General features: G+C 40.6%; 2 protein-coding genes across 2 annotated transcripts; one reads left to right on the top strand and one right to left on the bottom strand.

Annotated features, from left to right (window-relative positions):
- The first annotated feature begins 13,820 nt into the window (after positions 1–13,820).
- LOC141639527 (endo-1,3;1,4-beta-D-glucanase-like) lies at positions 13,821–16,975 on the top strand. The gene is made up of 7 exons (XM_074448636.1): positions 13,821–14,137; positions 14,270–14,291; positions 14,367–14,490; positions 14,753–14,843; positions 14,936–15,028; positions 15,160–15,260; positions 16,455–16,975. Exons 1-7 carry the CDS (start codon positions 13,981–13,983, stop codon positions 16,593–16,595), a joined length of 729 nt encoding a protein of 242 aa, XP_074304737.1. The 5' UTR covers positions 13,821–13,980; the 3' UTR covers positions 16,596–16,975.
- Positions 16,976–17,419: 444 nt separating this feature from the next.
- Positions 17,420–22,528, bottom strand: LOC141639526 (uncharacterized). Its single transcript, XM_074448635.1, has 6 exons — positions 22,112–22,528; positions 21,283–21,516; positions 20,623–20,734; positions 20,357–20,531; positions 19,358–19,601; positions 17,420–17,968 (listed from the first exon to the last, which is right to left on the bottom strand). Exons 1-6 carry the CDS (start codon positions 22,284–22,286, stop codon positions 17,670–17,672), a joined length of 1,239 nt encoding a protein of 412 aa, XP_074304736.1. The 5' UTR covers positions 22,287–22,528; the 3' UTR covers positions 17,420–17,669.
- Between the last annotated feature and the right edge of the window lie 468 nt (positions 22,529–22,996).

The following is a 22,996-nucleotide window of genomic DNA, read 5'->3' as shown; positions in this document are numbered from 1 at the left end:
TTGATCGAGGGTATGTGCAAGAGAGCTTGAGTCCATGTGCAGTACCAGCGTTATTAGTGTCAAAAAAGGAGGGAACTTGGCGAATGTGTATTGACAGTAGGGCGGTGAACAACATTACAATCAAATACCGCTTTCCTATGCCAAGGCTTGATGATATGTTGGACGAACTTTCTGGTTCGTGTGTTTTCTCTAAACTGGATTTAAGGAGTGGTTATCATCAAATGAGGATTCGGGAGGGGGATGAATGGAAAACCGCTTTTAAAACGAAACATGGGTTATATGAATGGCTCGTAATGCCATTTGGCCTATGTAACGCTCCTAGCTCTTTTATGAGGCTTATGAATGAAGTGTTAAGAGCTTTCCTTAACAAGTTCGTGGTTGTATATCTCGATGACATTCTGATTTATAGCAAGAATAAAGAAGAGCACAAGCAACATCTTAGAGCTGTATTCGAAGTTATGCGAAAACATAAACTATTTGGCAAGCTTGAGAAGTGCATATTTATGGTGCCGAGTGTGGTGTTTCTTGGCTATATTGTTGGTAAAGATGGTGTGAGTATGGACCCATCTAAGATCGACGCAATTCAGGCCTGGCCGGTTCCTAAATCGACTACAGAGGTGCGAAGTTTCCATGGATTAGCATCATTCTATAGGCGATTCATTCAAGGGTTCAGTTCCATCATGGCCCCAATTACAGAACTGACCAAAAAAGGAGAGTTCGTGTGGACTACTAGCGCCCAAAAGGCGTTTGAAGAAGTAAAGAGTAAGTTGTGTTCCGGGCCTATTTTAGCACTTCCTGATTTCGACAAGTTGTTTGAGGTCGAATGTGATGTGAGTGGCGTTGGAATTGGTGCTGTATTGGTATAAGAAAAAAGGTCGATTGCATATTTCAGTGAGAAGCTAGGTGGAGCAAGGTTGAACTACTCAACTTACGATAAAGAATTATATGCCATTGTTAGAGCATTAGACCATTGGAGTCACTATTTGCGACCGAAGCCGTTTGTGTTACATTCTGATCACGAGGCTCTTAAGCATATACATGGACAGCAAAAGTTAAATCAAAGGCACACTAAATGGGTCGAGTTTCTGCAATCTTTTACTTTCTCATCAAAGTATAAGACGGGAAGTTCGAATGTTGTAGCTGATGCACTTTCTAGGGGGCATTGTTTGTTGGTTGAGCTCGATGCAAGATTGTTGGGTTTCGAGCATATTAAGGAGTTGTACAATGCTGATCCGTCTTTTGCTAAAGAATTAATTGAGCCTACTGGAGCTTATACAGTGCAAGATGGGTTTTTATTCAAGGGAAATCGACTTTGCATTCCACAAAGTTCGATTCAGGAATTACTTGTTCACGAAGCTCATGAAGGAGCAATAGCTGGTCACTTTGGTTTTAATAAAACTTACGACATTGTAAGTGAACATTTTTATTGGCCAAAGATGGTTAAGGATGTTCAAGAAATTGTGGCTAAGTGTGTCGTGTGTCAAAAAGCGAAGAGTTCATTTGCTAAAGGGTTATACACGCCATTACCAGTTCCGAAACAGCCTTGGAGCCAGGTGAGTATGGATTTTATACTCGAATTGCCTAGAACGCAGCGTGGTAAAGACTCTATAATGATGGTTGTTGATCGGTTTTCGAAGATGGCTCATTTCATTCCTTGTCATAAAACCGATGATGCTACTAGCGTTGCTGATATGTATTACAAAGAGGTGGTTCGTTTACATGGGATTCCACTTATCATTGTATCGGATCGAGATGTAAAGTTTCTAAGTTATTTCTGGAAAACGTTATGGCGTTTGATAGGAACTAAGTTACTTTTCAGTACTTCTCACCATCCACAAACAGATGGTCAGACGGAAGTAACTAATCGCACTCTTGGAAGTTTGTTGAGAGGATTAGTTAGCAAGAGCACAAAGGATTGGGATGTTAAACTCGCACATGCCGAGTTTGCTTACAATCGAACTCCATCTGTTACTACTGGGAGAGCCCCATTCGAAATTGTGTACGGAGTCAATCCATTTCTGCCTATTTACTTGGTTCCAATCCCAAAGAAAGATCTCATGAGTTTCGAAGCAAAAGATAGACAAGCGACATTTCTTCGTACTTGTGAGCAGGTGAGAGCTCAAATTGAGAAGGCAAATGCAAAGTATAAGGAGAAAGCAAATAAGCATCGCAAGCAGCCCGTGTTTAAGGTAGGAGATCATGTGTGGCAACACTTGAGAAAAGAACGATTTCCATCGAAGCGGAAGAATAAGCTTATGCCGAGAGCTGATGGTCCGTTCAAGGTTTTGGAATGTTATGGTTCAAATGCTTATAAACTTGAGTTACCAAGCGAGTATAGAGGTGTGAGTGCTACTTTCAACGTGGGAGACTTGTCGCCGTATCTGGATGACGACAATTTGAGGCCAAATTTTCAAAAAGAAGGAGAGAATGATGCGGGAGCATTGCTCGATAGTGAAAATAAAGTTCTTATTAGTCGAAATGCGGCCCAAATCGTGGAGGGATTCAAGTTTGGCTCGAGTTGTGTGACGATGTTGAAATGGGCTGGTACCGAAGAGGCGTGGGCTGAAAACACGGTTACTAAATAACCGAATGCTGGGCTTGTGTTCGGGTATTGGTAGCTGGTGTTAGATTTTATTAGTTATTAATTTATCTTAAAATAAAATATATTATTCTTAGCTTATTATCTAAGATAAGAGATAATATCAGATTTTATTTAGTTATTTGATTCTTATCTTTTTCCCCAAGATAGCTTGGAGGAGGAGTTAGTATAAATAGGGCCTCATGTAAACCCTATTTTTCAGATTATGAGTTTTAATAAAAAGTTTACATTTGTGAGCTAACCCTAATTAATCTTGCGAGGTTGTTAGTTTTCTTTCTTCGTTGCGAGGCTGAAAGTTATAGTAAATTGAGCTATAACCTTGCGAGGTTAGAACGAAATCCACTATCCTATCCGGTTACTTTGTTCCAATTCACGCATATCATTCAATCCAATTCTTCGTTCCCAATCAATTACACGAAAATCCACATACAAAAATCTGATTTTTTCGTAAGTTTCAAGATTTTCAATTCGTTTAAGTTATAGCTCCTGCTGTAACTTTGCAAACCCTAATTCGTTCGTTCAAAACCCACGACTTCTATATCACTAGCCCTGGGGAACGGCGAACTCCAAACTGAATAAAATGAATACGTACAATTGCCTGAGGAAATTGTGAGATGCCAGGATGAGGAGAATCTCGACCTAATTACCGCAATCACAGAGCTAGCCTTTCCAAAGGATGAACTTCAAAGCTACAAACCTGGAATTTTCAAGACTCGAGCCATACTAACTCCAATTAATGTAGATGTTGACGCAATCAATTCTATCTTAATAGAGTAGTTTCCAGGTGAGGCTACTACATACAAAAGCTACGACAGTGTCTTGGATGACAAGTGCAATATATATCCGACTGAGTTTATAAACAAACTCTCTTCAGGTGGTATGAGCCATCACGAGCTTATCTTAAAACACAATAGCCCAGTGATTTTGCTAAGGAATCTATTGCCATCCTCTGGCTTGTGTAACGGGTATTTGCAAAAATTTCAGCCCAAACTTGATAGAGTGCGTGATAACATATGGAGACCATGCAGGTGAACATGTGTTCATACCATGTATACATTTACGACCACCATCTTCTGCAAACTATCTGTTCCAATTCCAGCGCATGTAGTTCCCTATTAAACTGAGTTTTGCCATGACTATAAACAAATCTCAAGGGCAAACGTTAGATCAATTGCTATTTACTTGCCAAGGCCATGTTTCTCACCACGACAACTATACGTCGCACTCTCACGCGCTAGGAGGTCAGACAAGGTAGCGGTTATTACAGCCCCACCACCACCACAAAACGCTCCTTAAAACTCTGCGAAAAACATTGTTTCATATGCCGTCTTTGAGCTTGCTGGCATCATTTGAAGCACAGGTACGTACACACTATGTTGCTGCTTTGTCCTTTATACCCGTTGCTAAAATACCTTCAGCAATTTCTTAAATTGATCAAGCAGCACGTTACCTCTCACCCAGTTCTCACGGTAAACTGTTAATTGTCAGGTTCGTGTGTCTTAAATCTCAATTGTGCCTACTTGAACACAACTTTTGGGACCGTCAGATTGTTCACCAATGCTTCGTCAAGGTTGAGAGCAATTTTTGTACGACACTCATATTCTGCTCTAAAATAAAACACCGTACATCTTGGAACTATGTTTAACTTTGTTTAATTTAGCACGTTATTAATGCATGTAATGGAACAAGCAAGGTTCAAACTATGTTTAACTTAGCACATTATTAATGGATTTAGAGGCACAAGCAAGGTTCTTTTTGGTTTGCTGGGTTATGTCCATATATAGTTTACCGTCTTCTATCCAACTCTTAGGAGATGTAAATCGCAATGTCCACTATTTCTATGAAGCTTACTAATGAGGTCGTCTAAATGATTAACTAAAGGGTGGTGCTCATTTATGTACGAGTTTTACTCTTTCATGGACGTGAATGACCAATTTACTCTTCTCATTTCAACACACATACATTCAATTGCAACTTTTACTCCCTTCATCCCTAACCACCTTCCTGCCGCCACCAGTCCACAACCCAGCCACCGCCCTTCCCCCACCCATCACCACTGTAATACTACGGTTTTATGAGTCTCTGGGTACTCTATCGAGTAGGCCTTACTCTGTCGAGTAAGGGTGTGTTGCGTTTTAAAAATAGTTTATGACCTGTTGGGTACTCGATCGAGTAACCTTGATACTCGATCGAGTAAGGGGGCACTAGATCGAGTACCTCAGCTACTCGATCGAGTAGCCGGTTTACGGGGTGATGATTTATCGGGTTTTGTTAATAATGCGATTAAGTATATAATTACTTCCGCCACTTTTCTTTAAACATTTTAAAACCTAATTGCTTTCAAAGGAGAAAACAAACTACGTTCTTCGCATCAATCGCATTGTTGGCAAATCCCGGAGCTTGGAAGGTCGGATTTTACCTTTCTTTATACCTTTGTGATCCTTGCGTCGAGGGTAAGATCTGCGTACCGTTTTTATAGTGTTTCGTTAAAGTTGGTTAAACCCTAATATTGGGATTTGGGGGTTTTGTTGTATTTCGTGATCGGTAGTGATTATATGTTTGTATGTTAGGAGGAGAATTCGTTTAAGAAGCCTTTTGATATCAGCTGTTGAGACCGTCTGATTGTGTTGCTTTCCAGGTAGGGTTTCCCTACTCAGTATTAGTCCCATGATGCATTGTTGGTGTTTTGTGATTGTTGAATATTATCGTATTCGTATTGTGACGGTCGTTGGTTTTGATTGCTGTTTAATGGTTGTGATTGTTTGTCTCTGGTTCTCGATATGCGTTCTCGGCTGAGTGGAGTCACTTGCGGGAGTGGCTTCACGCCCTAGTTTCGCCCTCCGTGGAACCCGCCATGGGAGGGGATGTGCACATTAATGGGACATGGTTATTGCTCGGTATGATGAGCGGGGATTTGGTGGGTACGGATGCGGTCCCCCACTGGCAGGGCTAGTCCAGTGGACAGTCGGTGACGGAGATTGATTGGAGTGGGTGTGATTGTGTGTGTGACCGTTTGAGCTGTTTGTTTACTGTGTTGTTGGTTTATATAAATTGTGTGATTAGTACTGACCCCGTTTAATGTTTTAAAAACTGTGGTGATCCATTCGGGGATGGTGAGCAGTTATTGAGCAGGTATGAATCGAGTTACATGGGATTGCTGGGATGTGCCACCGTCTGATGATAGAAGTCTTCCGCTGTAGCTTTAGTAGTTTAATAAACATTTCATTTAGCTGATTAGACAGTTGGTTTGAGAACTTGTATTCGTATTTTGGTATTTGGCTTTGGATTGTAACCTTTCACTAAAGTTATACTATTTAAATGTTGTTTCGTTATTGTCTGATGATTATCATTGCCTCGGGTAACCGAGATGGTAGCATCCTTATACCTGAGTGGTCCTGGTAAGGCACTTGGAGTATGGGGGTGTTACAAAATGGTATCAGAGCGACGATCCTGAAACCTGTAACCAATGAATCTAATGAACATAGGGAGTCAAATAAAATGAACCCGGGGTAAAGGTTGTAGGAGCTAATGCAAAGGCTTGGGAGACGTCCTAAAGTCGCGAACTCGCCCTACAATTTTGAACCGGTCACATGGGGGGGTATATGTCAAGGTCGTATGTGATGTTTGTTAGTTTGTATGTGAATGTGATTCTGTATGCTGTAATTGTTGGATGTTTGGAGTAGAAGGTTGAGTTTGTGAATGAAAGGTTGGTGAAATATATAGAACTGTTGTTTGAACAAGAAGCATGTTGGATGTTTACTATGTAGCGTTTGATAATATGATATAGTTGTTTTGTTGATCATATGAAGAGTTGGTAGAATTGCATCTTAACTATATTATAATGTTGAGTTTATAAAGTTGCATAATATGTTCGGATATGTGAGATAATATGCGGGTAGTGTATACAAGTCAGCATGACTCGATCGAGTAAGGGGGAACTCGATCGAGTAGGTGAGGTATTCGGTCGAGTGGGTCTGACTCGATCGAGTGGATATTTGACTTTTTTACAACAAGAATCGTGTTTTTGGGCACTCGATCGAGTACATCGGGCACTCGATCGAGTAGGGGGTCTCGGTCGAGTATGTTAGAGATCAGAAGGTCTGTTTTGGGTCTGATGTTGGGGCACTCGATCGAGTACGGTGGGCACTCGATCGAGTAGCCTCTACTCGATCGAGTAGGTTTAGGCACTCGATCGAGTGTGTTCTGGGCAGCCTGTTTTCGTGTTTTGAGGTTTTAGTGCGTATGTTTATATCTACCCTTTCTTATATAGTTTCAAGATGCCGCCCAAGAGAAACGCTTTGTATGCGAGAGCTGAGAGCATGAACATAGATGATATCGTTAAGATGTTGGAGTATCAGGATGCTCTTACGGAGGCCTTAAAGAAAGTGGGAAAGGATAAGGAGGTTGATCACTCTAAGATCAGCCTTTATATAGAGAGGTTTAATCCAAAAGAGTACAAGGGAACCGGGGAACCAAACCTTCTTGACAACTGGCATCGTGAGATGGAGAACATACTAGACCTGGTTCACTGTCCTGATGAGATGAGAGTAGAACAAGCTGCGTTCTACCTGAGGGAAGCAGCTGGCGAGTGGTGGGATAGGGTGAAGGTGAGTGCTAGGGAGATGTATGCGAACCAGGGCTCACCTGCTATACCTTGGGAAGAGTTTCGGAGGGCTATGAGGAAAAAGTTTGTACCGGAGCATGTGAGGAGTAAGCTGAGAGAGGAGTTTGATGGGTTTAAGATGACATCTGATATGTCACTTGCTGAGTACTACAAGCAGTTTAATGAGAAGTCTAGGTATGCTGAGGATATGGGTTTGAGTGAGGAGAACCTGGCGCTGAGGTTTGAGAGGGGGTTGACCCCTAGGATCATGGATAAGCTACCCGTGGGAGTCCTTACCGATGTTAAGGAAGCTTATGAGAGGGCAGGGAGAGCTGAGAGGTTGGTAGAGATGGCTCAGGAGAGAGTGGTTGAGAAAAGAAAGGCTGAGAGTGAGGGTGGTGGCCAATCTAGTCACAAGAAAGGCAACCACAACCAGGCTAGAGCGTTTTCTTATGGGTCAGGGTTCAGTGTTGGGGCTTCCTTTGGGCGTGGCCGTATGAGTAGTAGTGGTAGTTGGGGGATGACCTGCTATGGCTGTGGCGGTGTAGGCCACAAGAGACATGAGTGCACGAGTATGCCTGGAGCTTTTCAGAGATCGGCTCAGGGGAGCTATTCTCAGGGACCTGCACAGAGTTATGCGAGCAATAGACCGTCTGGGTCATGGTCTAACCGGGGAAGTCAGAGCTATCAGTGTGGAGGTAACCGCAATGGCGGTAATTCTTATCAGAAACCAGCTACGAACAACAACAACAATTAGGGGTCGGGTGCTAAGCCGACCACATCAGCCAGTACTGTCCAGGGAGGTGGACAGAAGACCAGTGGAAAGTTGTTCATGATGGACAAGAAAGCAGCTGAGGATGATGCACATGTTATCACTGGTACTTTTCATGTTAACGGTATTCATACCTTTGTTTTGTTTGATTCGGGGGTGTCTCAGTCGTTTGTATCTTCGATTCATGTTAAACGGTTGGGTTTGAGGGTATATGAGTCTGTAAGTGAGAAAGTTTTTATACCTTCGGATGAGTCTGTATCATGTGGGAGGTTGTATAGAGATGTGTCTATGATACTTGGGCAAGTTGATCTACCTGTAGACTTGCTAGAGTTTCCTTTTGACGACTTTGAGATGATAGTCGGGATGGATTGGTTGGGAAAGTATAAAGCTAAGATAGACTGTCATCAAAAGAAAGTGTCTTTGAGAGGTCCAAAGGGTGTTAGTGTGTCTTATCGTGGGTTTGTGGTCAAACCCAAAGTTAAGTTGATTGCAGCTGTGACCTTGAAGTCTTATCTGAGGAAGGGATGCCCATTGATCTTGTGCCATGTGAGAGATGACCGGATAGAGAGTCCGACGGTTGATCAGATACCAGTGGTGGATGAGTTTGCAGATGTCTTTCCAGAGGAGATTCCGGGGTTGCCACCAAAGAGGGAGATAGATTTCACAGTTGAGTTGAAACCGGGGACGGGGCCAATCTCTAAGGCACCGTACCGGATGGGTCCTAAAGAGATGGAGGAGCTCAGGAAACAGTTAGATGATCTGATAGAGAAGGGATACATTAGACCTAGTGTATCGCCGTGGGGAGCACCAGTTCTTTTTGTGAAGAAGAAAGATGGGAGTTTGAGGTTGTGCATAGACTACAGAGAGCTGAACCGAGTGACGGTGAAGAACAAGTATCCTTTGCCAAGGATAGATGACCTGTTTGATCAGTTGAGTGGTGCATCAGTCTTTTCCAAGATTGATTTGAGGTCGGGGTACCATCAGGTGAAGATTAGAGAGGTGGACATACCAAAGACAGCTTTCACGTCGAGGTATGGCCATTATGAGTATGTGGTAATGCCGTTTGGGTTATCTAATGCACCGGCTGTGTTTATGGATTTGATGAACATAATCTTCAGACAGTTTTTGGACAAGTTCGTGGTGGTGTTTATCGATGACATCTTAGTCTACTCCAAGACTAAGGAGGAGCATGAGGAGCATCTGAGGATTGTGTTGCAGACCTTGAGGGAGCATGAGTTATATGCTAAGCTGTCCAAGTGTGAGTTCTGGTTAGAGAAAGTTGCTTTTCTAGGGCATGTGATCTCTAAGGATGGGGTAGTCAGTGGATCCTAAGGCAAAGATTGAGGCAAAGTGACAAAGTGGGAAGCACCAAAGAATATTGCTGAGATCAGGAGTTTCTTGGGTTTAGCTGGATACTACAGACGGTTCGTGAAAGATTTCTCCAAGATAGCTAGACCTATGACAGCTTTAATGAGGAAAGAGAACAGATTTCGTTGGGATGAGGGTTGTGAGACGGCGTTCCAAACATTAAAGGAGCGTTTGACCACAGCTCCTATCTTAGCATTACCTGAAGGGATCGAGAACTTTGAGGTTTATACAGATGCCTCAAAGAATGGGTTGGGATGTGTGTTGATGCAGAATGGTAAAGTGATTGCCTATGCTTTTAGGCAGTTGAAGGCTTATGAGGAGAACTACCCTACACATGATCTGGAGTTGGGTGCAGTGGTGTTTGCTCTCAAGATTTGGAGACATTACCTTTATGGGGTGACCTTTAAGGTATTTTCGGATCACAAGAGTCTCAAGTACATCTTCACTCAAAAGGAGTTGAACATGAGACAGAGGAGGTGGATGAAGTTGATTGGCAATTATGACATGGATATTATCTACCACGAAGGGAAAGCCAACGTTGTTACAGATGCTTTGAGTAGGAAGAGTGTGCATTCTTTGTGTACATCTCTATCTTTGATGAGGTTGAGAGATGAGGTGGGGAAGTTTGGGATACATATGATGCAGAGAGGGGATGCCGTGGGAGATTTGACAGTACAGCTTGATCTTTATGATGATATTCGAGGTAAACAGGCGTTGGATCCTAAGTTGGTTGAGTGGAGAGCTGGAGTAGAGAAAGGGACAGTGTCTCGATTCTCTATTTATACAGATGGTAGTTTGAGGTTTAATGGGAGGTGGTGTGTCCCTAATGATGAGGAGCTGAAAAAGACTATCATGACAGAGGCACATTGTACACCATATTCAGTACATCCAGGTGGTGACAAGCTGTACAAGGATTTAAAGAACACGTTTTGGTGGCCTGGGATGAAGAAAGAAACAGCTGAGTTTGTGGCCCGTTGTTTGACATGCCAGAGAGTTAAAGGGGAACAGCGACGGCCACAAGGTAAGATTCATCTTTAGAGGTACCGAGTGGAAGTGGGAATCCATTTCTATGGATTTTATCGTGGGTTTGCCAAAGAGTCAACAGGGTAACAACATGATATGGGTAATAGTGGATCGACTGACCAAGTCAGCTCACTTTGTGCCAATGAAAGATACATGGACTAAAGCACAATTAGCTACGGCTTATCGGAAGAATGTGCTTAAATTACATGGAGTCCCTAAGGACATAGTATCTGACAGAGATGCGAGGTTTATCTCAAGGTTTTGGAAAGAGTTGCAGGAATCTTTGGGAACAACTTTGAAGATGAGTACAAAGATTTCATCCCGCGACGACGGTCGGGATCGAGAGAACAATCAAGACTCTTGAGGATATGTTACGAGCTTGTGTGATGGACTTTGGTGGTAGCTGGGAACATAGGTTGGATTTGATAGAGTTTTCTTACAACAACAGCTATCACACTAGTATTGGCATGGCACCGTTTGAGGCTTTATATGGGAGGAGATGTAGGAGTCCGATTTGTTGGGACGACAAAGTCTTTGAGGCAAAGGGGTTTCTAAGACCAGAGATGGTACATGAGATGGTTGAACAGATTAAGATGATCAGGGAATGGATGAGAGCAGCTCAGGATAGGCAAAAGAGTTATGCAGATCTACATCGTCGGGATATAGAGTTTCAGGTTGGGGACAAGGTTCTTCTAAAAGTGTCTCCTATGCGTGGGGTTATGAGATTTGGGAAGAAAGGCAAGCTGAGTCAGAAGTTCATCGGACCTTATGAGATCTTAGAGCGGGTTGGAGAGGTTGCATATCGTCTGGCTTTACCAGCTGCGTTAGAGAGAGTGCATAATGTGTTTCATGTATCTCAGCTGCGGAAGTATGTGAGTGACCCGTCACATGTGTTAGAGGCAGAGAGCTTAGAGCTAGATGAGTCCTTATCATATCTTGAGGTCCCTAAGAAGATTCTTGACCGGAAGGTTAGGAAGACTAGGAGTGGTGAGACAGTTTTGCTTAAGATCCTTTGGTCTAACCACGAGACCGAGGAAGATACATGGGAGGCAGAGGAGGCCATGAGAGAGCGTTACCCTTTCCTTTTTGATCAGGTATGTATGGTTACGGGGACGTAACCTTGTTTCTTTTAGGGGGGTAGGAGATGATCGCGAAGAGTTTTAAGAGCTTTTTTTATACCTTTTTATGTTGTGTCAGTATGTTTGTGTGGTTGAGTCGGTTTGAGTTTGGGTTAGTAACATGTTTTATGTTGAGTTTTGTTTTGGTTGTTGAGTCGGGAGTGTTGTAGTGTGTGTCTTTGTTTTGTTGTGGTTTGAACTTCGGGGACGAAGTTCTTTTTAAGGAGGGAAGACTGTAATACTACGGTTTTATGAGTCTCTGGGTACTCTATCGAGTAGGCCTTACTCTGTCGAGTAAGGGTGTGTTGCGTTTTAAAAATAGTTTCTGACCTGTTGGGTACTCGATCGAGTAACCTTGATACTCGATCGAGTACCTCAGGTACTCGATCGAGTAGCCGGTTTACGGGGTGATGATTTGTCGGGTTTTGTTAATAATGCGATTAAGTATATAATTACTTCCGCCACTTTTCTTTAAACACTTTTAAAACCTAATTGCTTTCAAAGGAGAAAACAAACTACGTTCTTCGCATCAATCGCATTGTTGGCAAATCCCGGAGCTTGGAAGGTCGGATTTTACCTTTCTTTATACCTTTGTGATCCTTGCGTCGAGGGTAAGACCTACGTACCGTTTTTATAGTGTTTCGTTAAAGTTGGTTAAACTCTAATATTGGGATTTTGGGGTTTTGTTGTATTTCGTGATTGGTAGTGAATATATGTTTGTATGTTAGGAGGAGGATTCGTAGAAGAAGCCTTTTGATATCAGCTGTTGAGACCGTCTGATTGTGTTGCTTTCCAGGTAGGGTTTCCCTACTCAGTATTAGTCCCATGATGCATTGTTGGTGTTTTGTGATTGTTGAATATTATCGTATTCGTATTGTGACGGTCGTTGGTTTTGATTGCTGTTTAATGGTTGTGATTGTTTGTCTCTGGTTCTCGAGATGCGTTCTCGGCTGAGTGGAGTCACTTGCGGGAGTGGCTTCACGCCCTCCGTGGAACCCGCCACGGGAGGGGATGTGCACATTAATGGGACAGGGTTATCGCTCGGTATGATGATCGGGGATTTGGTGGGTACGGTTGCGGTCCCCCACTGGCAGGGCTGGTCCAGTGGATAGTCGGTAACGGAGATTGATTGGAGTGAGTGTGATTGTGTGTGTGACCGTTTGAGCTGTTTGTTTACTGTATTGCTGGTTTATTTAAATTGTGTGATTAGTAATGACCCCGTTTAATGTTTTAAAAACTGTGGTGATCCATTCGGGGATGGTGAGCAGTTATTGAGCAGGTATGAATCGAGTTACATGGGATAGCTGGGATGTGCGACCGTCTGATGATAGAAGTCTTCCGCTGTAGCTTTAGTAGTTTAATAAACATTTCATTTAGCTGATTAGACAGTTGGTTTGAGAACTTGTATTCGTAATTTGGTATTTGGCTTTGGATTGTAACCTTTCACTAAAGTTATACTATTTAAATGTTGTTTCGTTATTGTCTGATGATTATCATTGCCTCGGGTAACCGAGATGGTAGCATCCTTATACCTAAGTGGTCCTGGTAAGGCACTTGGAGTATGGGGGTGTTACAACCACCACGTCCTCCCTTCGCACGATCCCTCCGCAACCACCACTCTTATTTATATTATCCACTGAATCGATGCACTCCTATTTATATTTCCCGCAACCACCAGTCCCTAAACCATCTACGCTTCATATTATCATAAAGTAGGAGTCAATTGATGATACAATTTTCCTGATAGGTCATCCAAAAAACATTGATCTCGTGCTTTACACCAGGAGACGGTTCAATACATCAGATCTCCTTGCCTCACTTTAGACATGATATTAAATCGTTGATCTCACAGTAAAGGGTGCAAATTGTGGTTGATGCATTATTCGAACATTTGGAATAATTAGTTGAGCAATATGAGCAGTAAGATCAATTATAAAGTAATTTGATTTAGATTTGATTAATTTTTGTTTAGTACAATCCGGTTTGATTAACTTTGAGGGCATGAGAGAAAGAGATTGTTTTTCCCCTCTCTTGGAACACAAGGGTAAGTGTAGAAAAATAATGGCAAAAAGTCTATGAAAGAGTAAATTTTGTACATGAATGAAACTAAAACGTAACTAAATTGGGGTTGCGCGTCCGATAGGGCAAATTTTTGAAATTCTATTTTTGTATAAAATGTTAAATCTCAAAAATACGGCGCAAATTTTCCATTTACTAAGCATATTTTACCTCTACCTTGTTTTCCGTTTCTTGAAATTCCCCCCTATTAATTAATCCACCATTAATTGCGGATCCATAAAGGTGAAAGGAAATGGTGGGATTAAAAAAAGCAAACGTAAGCAAGGAGGGTTTGAGAGCGAGAGTCCTCAAAATGCCCCCAAAGTTTGTCCTATTAGTTACTTGGTATTTGTTACATATCGCAGCATTTGAAGTTGACAAGTAATAGTGAGATAAAGTGGTAGAGAAGTGTGTGTGTGTGTGAATCAGTTGTGAAAGAATGTCAACAGCTGAATGTTGTTCGAACCCACCAAGGTTGAGTTCCAGTAGTGGTGATGGAATTATTGAGAATATCGGTGGACTTAACACTTATGTCACCAACTCCAACTCCAACCCCAACTCCAACCGTGCTATCATCCTCATCTCCGATGTCTTTGGTATGTACCATCTTCTCTTCTTATGCTGCAACATCTACAAACAGTTTCGCCGTAATTATCTTTAGTTATTCTTTCCCTTCCAGTTCCAACTAAGTATACTTTTTTTTTTTTTTTTTTTTTTTTTTTTTACAGGGTATGAAGCACCAAATTTAAGGTACTATTTAACTGCTTTTTTTTTGTTGAGACCAACAATCTTCATTTCTCATATTGTTCCCCAAATAATATTCAGGAAGCTCGCAGACAAAGTTGCAGCATCTGGCTTTCTCGTTCTCCTTCCTGATTTCTTATATGGCGATTATCTTAAACTTGATCCCGACTTTGATCGACAGGCTTGGCTAAAAAAACATACCACGGTCTGTCATCATACACTAGATACTAACCCTCATCACTTGTTGTTTCCTTGTTTTATTACCTTGCTCATTATATTGTATCAATGGATGAGTGACATATAGCGACCGAAGAAGCTACTGATTTTTTCTGAATAAATCTCCAATCGTCAAACGTAGAATGAACCCAAATCACAGGCATCTGAATAACAAATTTCCTAAAACAAATAATAAGCGTGCGTAGCCTGAACTCCGAGTTCACTATATAATTGTTGCTGATGGCTATTAGGACCAAGGATGTGAAGATGCCAAGACGCTTATCACTGCTCTAAGAAGCAGGGGAGTGACATCTATCGGAGCTGCAGGTTTCTGTTGGGGAGGTACCGGATATTTTTTTTAATCAGGACTTGGTTGAGATTTTAATCAGTTCATTAACTTATCGCATTACTTAATATCACTTGTATTTCTACAGGTGTGGTTGTGGTGAAGTTAGCAAAGTCTGCTGACTATATTCAGGCTGGAGTCGTGCTTCACCCTGGTCCCCTTACCGACAATGACATCAATGGTAAAGTGTCGTGGATTCCCGAGTCTTAAAATCCATTACAAAACTGCACTATGACAGACGTTTATGGTTGGTTTGTATCGAGGATTTGATAAAGTTATCTGACTGGTTAATATTTTATATATAATTATCAGAGGTCAAGATACCAATATCAATACTAGGAGCTGAAATTGACCATACTTGTCCACCTGAACAAGCAAGGCATTTTGAAAAGATTTTGGCTGCAAAATCTGAGGTCAGTCTTTGATATTCACTCTTTTCTTTTTTTAAATCAATTTTAAAACCCCTAAGTTTACCTTGACTTTCCATTACATTTTCGTTCTTCCTTTTTGTTTTTCATCTTCCCTTTTTTTATTCGCATTTTAAGGCGTGCGTTCACCCATGGACGGTTCGAAAGGATGATTCATGTCAGCCGACCCCAAATCATTTTGGGATTAAGGCTCTGATGTTGTTGTTGTTGTTGTTGTTGAGAATTTGACTACATATATGTCGCATATAAGCATTCTTTGGTTATGATTATGATGGGATGAAGAATAGTGACTCGTTAAACTGACCCACTTCTTTATATCATGAAGTAGCAGCCATCATGTACATATCTCGAAGCAGTTTTCGTTATGAATTACGAATCATCTCTAAATAACCTCTTCAGTTTTCATTGTTATGCAAGGGTCTGACTGCATATGTTTGCCGATACCTAGCCAGTTATTCGGGTAAATGTTTATAGTAGACATTTAATGTGGCTATCATCTTCCTATATTATGCTATGCAATGTAATAAAAATGGTTATGGCAATTCGAATCTGAGTCTGAGCCTCTGAGGTCCATATTCTGACATTCAGTCTTTTCCTATCAAACCAATTAAAATTTGCCCTTACATATATATATATATGTCTGACTAGAAGTTCAAATTTCGATGGAATGAAAGACTCGGTTATTCTTTGGTTCTGAATTCTGATAGAATAAAGCAAAATGACTCGCTAAACTTCGCTTCTGTTTCTTGTGAAGTACTAAAATTAGTTGTTTGATGCAATTTCATATGGGTCATTCAGATACCGCTTTTGTGTGTTGCTAACACAATCGTGAGGTTGCATACATTTGATCCCCCTGTACCCTACAATTTTTGGTTGCCCTTAATGCACTGGGGTAATGATGTTTTATACTCCCTCCGTTCCGGTCAATTGTTATCTTTTGGTTTTGGCACAAAGACCATGGAAAGAGGAATGAGCCAATTATTAAATGACAAGTGGAACAAATTGAGTGTGAATGATCAAATTGCTCATCAAGTTCATTCTTAAAATAGAAAGGACAACAATTGACTGAGACACCCAAATATGGAAAAGGACAACAAATGACGAGGACAGAGGGAGTATACCAGAAAAAGTAAGGTACTAAAGAAGTAGTTGAGATTTCAAATCTGAGTTTTCATGCAGATTGAGAGCTTTGTGAAGATATATCCTGGTGTTTCCCATGGATGGAGTGTCAGATATGATGTGGAAGATGATTCTGCTGTTAAAAGTGCTGAAGAGTCTCATTCAGATATGTTGAACTGGTTTATTAAGCATATCAAGTGAAAGTTGTGAGTCTTGTGACAGTCTCATTGCAATAAGCCGATCCTGACAGACATTGCATATGATTTTAGCCTGAATATTCTGGATAGGGCTATGATCCTATGAACAAGCCAAATATTGATGTTTCGAATACATGTTTGATTAAAAGTTTACTAACTTTTATAACGATGCTTATTTTCGTCAAAAGAAAAATAAACAATGCTTATGAGTTATGTCTAACTAGTACAGTATAGTATAGATCTTCCAAGTGATTTGTAATGGTGTTGAATTTCATGTTATCGGAAGTAACAGCCACATCCGCTGTGTGGCTGTCACTGTATGACATTAATCCCAGCTAATTTACCTCAGCAAGTTACCATTAAGTTAGGAATTGATGGTGCTCATCAAAGAATCAGAATCTCAAAATCTTCTCTTTACTTTCGTCATATGGAGTAGGATTGTCATTTTCCCTCTATATACTCTCCAAATTTTAATTTGAAGGTCATTTAATAGGTTAATAAACATTTGTTTTCACAATGAATGCAAAATCGCTTTACAAGGCAAAATCCTTGGATGTGCAGGTAGCGAGCAAGCAATCATCCACGCATTATCTCCACATGACCATATGCCACCTTTCGTGAGGGTTTGAGTTGTGTGACTCTCAAGCCAAATGCGCGATCACCTCTCCTCTTTCCTATCTATAACCTCGATCATTGAATGACAAAGCACACGCAATCATTCTGCAGCCAGTTAAAATAATGTTGAAAAAGGAGGTGGTTGTAAGAGATCACAATTCACAAGTACCTTTCCCTCACAAGCAACTAGCAAGAATAGTTGGCAGTTCTAAGGAGTTGAAAACCAAAATTATGTAAAGAAACGAAGACATTTTAATACAGCCAATAAGTTGCACTCTAATGTACGTAGTCCAACCATTTTAACATTCCTGATAGAATACATGACACACTATAATACAATGATCTTATCAACAAGGGGTGCAAGAACCCACAACTCAAGCACCAAAGTCGAAGGGCTATAATTATGACAGAGTCAACTTTGGTGGACGATAGGCATGAGGTGGTAGACGGCGCTCTTGATTAGTTAGTAAAACTCACGATCTGGCATGATTAGAGGTGCAACAAGAGACCAAACATAAAGCCCGCCCGTGACCCATTCAGTGCAGATCTTGACCCAGACGGAAGCCCAACCAATGTCGATTAGATCTGAGTTGTCAGAAGAACTAGTCCATCCTGAGAGAAGCATTGCAGAGTACATGCTGGCAAGCGCAAATATCAGATGGAAGAAGGTGTAAGAGTAAGTGACAGGCCGGGATTCCTTGTCATTTCCGTCAGCACCACCAGCTTCTGTGTCCTCTGAGTCAAGAAGAGGTTTGCTCCCACCTGGGATGAGTTAAAAGAACTTCAATTTACAATCAGAGTAATTACTGAACTTAAAAACAAAATTTTATGAATTAGCTCTGACCATTACCATATTCCCTATTTTCAAATCTTTCATAACCGACAGACAAGCAGTTTCAACAGTTTTCATTTCCAAAAGGTCAATGGAGAATCAAACTCCCTATTTTCTACTTCGTAGTTTCTACTCTTTTTTTTTTTTTTTTTTTTTTTTTTTTTTGAGAAATCGTAGTTTTTACTCTTGGATAACCATGAAATAAACCAAAATGGCTGGCTAAACGTGTTGCGCTTCTTTTATCGTGAAATAGCAGTCAGTCATGTGATTCTTGACTCAATTTTATAGGTCCTTCCAACACTATCTCTAACAAAGGTAAGGTTGAATACATCCCCATCCCCTACCTACCCTACCATTTGCAGGAGCCCTTTATGAACTGAGATAATGTTGTTCTCGACAAGCAGTGTTGCAACTTGCAATAAGAATATTGTTACACTTGAACCCTATCTTACTTCCAACACTTCACACTTCACTCTGACACTCTGTCATGTGTCCAATGATACGACAACTAGAAACTACTTCCTAAACCAAAAACATGGAACGCTCCACAATATAGCCATGTCCTACACTCAAAATTGAGTCACATCCAACACTTGCACCCAATTTGGAGTTAACATAACTTGAACAGGGACACATGCATCCAACATTCTAATAATGGGGTTTAGAACGGGGGCAAGTGCATTAATAACATAACAGCAGCAAACAGTATAACATGTGACTTGAGACTACAAATCACATGCACAAACATTAGTTGTGAAATGGTATTTGGTACCCGATTCACATCCACCACATAATATTATGAAAGCTGCAAATATACACTTCTTCACTTTCGTTGGAGATGTACGCCATTTTTTCAATTTCCCTTCATCTTTTTGCAAGGGCAATGCTTCAAGCGATAATATCATATAATTACTTTATGCTGTTAACTGCATAATGCTCAGCTAAAAGGTAATCATCGCCAAGCCACACACATAATCACACATTCACACTGGTAAAGAACATTCAATCTAAACACATTCAGGTCAGGATTATATATAACAAGACGAAATGGGTAATTTTGGTAAACTGACACACTAAAGTAACAAGCATTAGTATTAGCAAACTGTGCAAGAATGTAATCGCACAACAATCATACTGGTCAACAACTTCAATCAAAACACATCGACGGCAAGGTATTAATAAGACAACATGGTAATTATGGTAAACTGACAGACTCAATTAACAAACATTGATATTAGCAAATTACGCAAGAAACTAAGAGCACAAAAATACAAATCTGAGTTGCAAATAAACGTAACAAATGCATAAGATAGACATACCTGCCCTTGGAGATGACGGTGGTGATGACAGAAAGGTCTTTGAAGATCCAGCACGAAGAGCTGAATACAAGACTGATAGAACCGTAGTGAGCATTCCAAGGATAAGGGTGCTCACAGAGACGGCTTTTGATTTATGATGTAGGCCGTTGCAAACATAATCACGTGGTTCGCTAGAAAGACCAGTATAACACACATAGGCACAGTAAACTGATATTACAGAGGCTGGCAAGAGGCTGCCATTAACCTGTTCACATATGCACATAACAATGTTACTTTGTAATCATTTTGCCTGTAACATTGTACAAGAATAATCCTCCAGTAGCTAGTTTCACTTCTATTGGAAATGATGTGAACGCTAATTCCGTAAACTTCGTCCAATATTTCAGTTTTCACCCTCAATTTTTTTACTTAGTTAAGGAGGCGTTTGGTTAAGGGTCTTCGAGAAAAAGAAAGCGAATCAAAATGTATGATTCCCTTTGATGTTGTTTGTTTGACATACTCTTTACCCATTTTCAAGTTTGGGATTACCCCCAATTTCCCAAAATGATTCCCCACCATACCCCAAGGTTTGCCATTCCCTTTCCCCAATACCCTCACCCACCACCAATTTGTCCAACATCCACAACCAACCGCTCCTGCATACTCAACCTCCACCGTCCCCACCCTCGTTGCCGACAGGCGACAACCCATCACCGGTGTAGGCGACTGTCCATTCTAAGCCCCAGCCCTATCCCCAATGAGGGTATGAAGTAGAAATCTAATAGCTCGAGTTTCTATATATATATATAACGATAACTGTGGTTGGAGCTGAGAATGCCACTAAACTTCTAGTAACCTTATAAATTTATAAGGTTAGTGGTGTTCATGACTTCATGGTATAATATAGGAATAAGTTTGTTCTAACAGCCATTTTACCAAGTGAAACAAACATAGAAGGGGGGAAGGGTTTGGAAGTTAGCTACCTCATTTGTAGCTAGGATGGAGAGAACATATCCTTACCGCTGGATGTAAAGCAATAACACCATATGCAAATGCGAGTATCATCGTCATGACAATGAAGAAAACATTGAGGCCACAGTCTTGACCAGAAGGATTAAACCAAATGAACAAAAGTCCCGAGATAGTAAAGGCTGCAGTGTAACATCCAACAGATACTGCAAGCAACGCGACGTACCTAAATCATCAGAAAAGAAAGGAGTATGTAAGCCAAAAGTTAGGTACAAAGCCATAAAGGCAAGCTGTTGGATTAGTGGAATCAAAATTACCATTTCTGTTCGTCTTTTGCAACCCAAGCATCATTCCATGTGTAAGTGAAATCCAACAACATGACGACCTGAACCAACAAAAACAGCCCAGCCCCAAATTTTGACAAAACACCTGCAGGAGATGCAAATAAGCTGATATTAGGAATCCCAAGATAAAATCAAACAGATCAACAAGTCAAAGGTACAAAACATAATAAAAATTCCTCGAAACAGATGCTTAGACACACTAGACCGCAGATATTGGATGGGGATATCAGTGAACATCTAAAGTCCATGGCTATCCATTTTGTGTAAGAACAAATACAAATACCCCTTAATGAAATACACCTCACTCTTTCATCATAGTGCTCAATCTCCATTAATCTTATCTTAGGTATGAGTGTATGAACATTCATTCTCATGACTATGATTACTAAGACAACAACTTATACACATAAGTCTTAGTATATTTGTGAAATGATAAGGTAGTGATTGTTTGTAGAAAGGAGTAGTATGACTAGATGAAACAAGCAGGCTTCTCTTAGACTTCTCATAACAAAGCGGGTTTGCAGCGGTATGTTTTGGCCTCTGAAGAGCAAAATGGTGAAACTATATAACCAAAGAGCCATTTCTTGTGACATATGTAGAACATAAAAAGAAAATGGGACAGCATGAGCTTACCGTATATATCTATGACAGGATTTGGTAAGAAAAACATAAGAAGAATAAGAAGAAGCCAGATAATCATCTTCCCAAGCCAGCCTCCATGCTGCCATGAATCCCGTCGATCATTTTGATCCTTGACACCAATCATAATCAAGGCAAGCAGAGTGAAGAACAGAAAGTTTCCCAAGCTGACCCGAAGAACTGTATTTATTTGGTACCATTCCTTGGTGTGCTCAGCAGTATTTATCCCTTCAACGTCAATTTAATGAAGTAGCGTAAGTATTTTCAGTACAGGTTAATATCGTACATAAATAAGCAGGTTTGGTTCTAGATTATGATAGAGTAAAGCAAAGAGGGTCACTTAACTAGTTAGCTGGATGCGCTTCTTTTTATTATGAAATGAAATTATGGCGTAATTTACATGTGAAATTTGAAAATACTGGGGTAATGTCATTGTTCTTGCTGTTGTATACAACAGTGTTATTTTTTTCAATTTATTTGGTGAGGAAGGTATAAATGAGTTTAACTTTCTAAGGTATAGGCGACCACACAGATATGGGTGAATAAGATTACATCCTTGCAAAATCAATCTTGCTACAAACGAACAGTGTTGTAGATAAGGAAGATGAGAATAATAATAATATTACAGTAACAATTTTGGGTTTGAATCCTGATATCAGAACATTCGTAATCTAACAGCTTCATCAGTATATGAAATATGAATGAATAGCCTAAAATCATGAATCAATTAAAACATTCGTAATAATGGAGTTTAATAAATCAAAGAAAACCAGATGAGATATAGAGTAATTAACCAAATTAAAAAAAGAAAAGAAATACTGACAAGGGAGTTTATTTAAGAAAGGAGAAGCGACTTCTCTGAGAATCCAGGAAACAATAAGAGAAGCACCAAAGAGACCACAATATGCAATTCTAGCTGATTTCTTTGTGATTCCAGAGGCCACTGTTGAGCAACATCCGCACGTTAACGATGCACAGCATGTCAACAAGCACGACATTTTTCCTTTGATTTTCCCTGATCAATCGTTTCGTGTCTTTTATTTTTGGGGGCAAATGCATAGACCTTTCTCGAGTCTCATCACCTTATGCTTATGTAATCACCCAATCATGGATGGATTTGTACCGTCATAAATCTAAGAATATAGTCATAAATTGGAAAATTGTACTTAATAATAATAAGATAAAAAAAAAATACATAGACTTCTCTTTAATTAAAAATGATATCATCACACACACAGTTAGAAAAAGTAGAGGGTGAACTAACTAGGGAGGGTAGTGGAAAAGTCATCATTGAAGTCTAGGGTTTCTAGGGGTTCTGACTAACTGCTCTTAGGGTTTTCCTCTCCGCTCGGGGCTTTTCTCACGATTTCGATCGTGAGTTAGGGCTTGTTTTGTTTTTCTTGTGTCGTTTTGTTTCTCTATGCAGGTACAGTCGATGAGTAGCACACGAGATTCGAACCGAAAGGGCAAGGGGCCGATGAACAGGGACGGTGAGGGGTCGAATGATGATCGAGGGGGTTTTATCTGGGAGGAGGAATCTGAGGCATCTCGTGGAAAATTCATGCTAGTCGGGAAGTTATGGGCTTCGAGGCCGATTAACGTGAAAGCGGCTATCGATACAATGGTGCGACTATGGAATCCAATTAAAGCAATTACTGGCAATGTGGTGGATGCGAAAGAGAAGACTTTCGTGTTTCGATTTGAAGGA

This window comes from Silene latifolia, unplaced genomic scaffold (genome assembly GCF_048544455.1).
Source record: "Silene latifolia isolate original U9 population unplaced genomic scaffold, ASM4854445v1 scaffold_427, whole genome shotgun sequence".
Classification (NCBI taxonomy): Eukaryota; Viridiplantae; Streptophyta; class Magnoliopsida; order Caryophyllales; family Caryophyllaceae; genus Silene; species Silene latifolia.
This window is presented reverse-complemented; position numbering and strand designations above follow the sequence as displayed.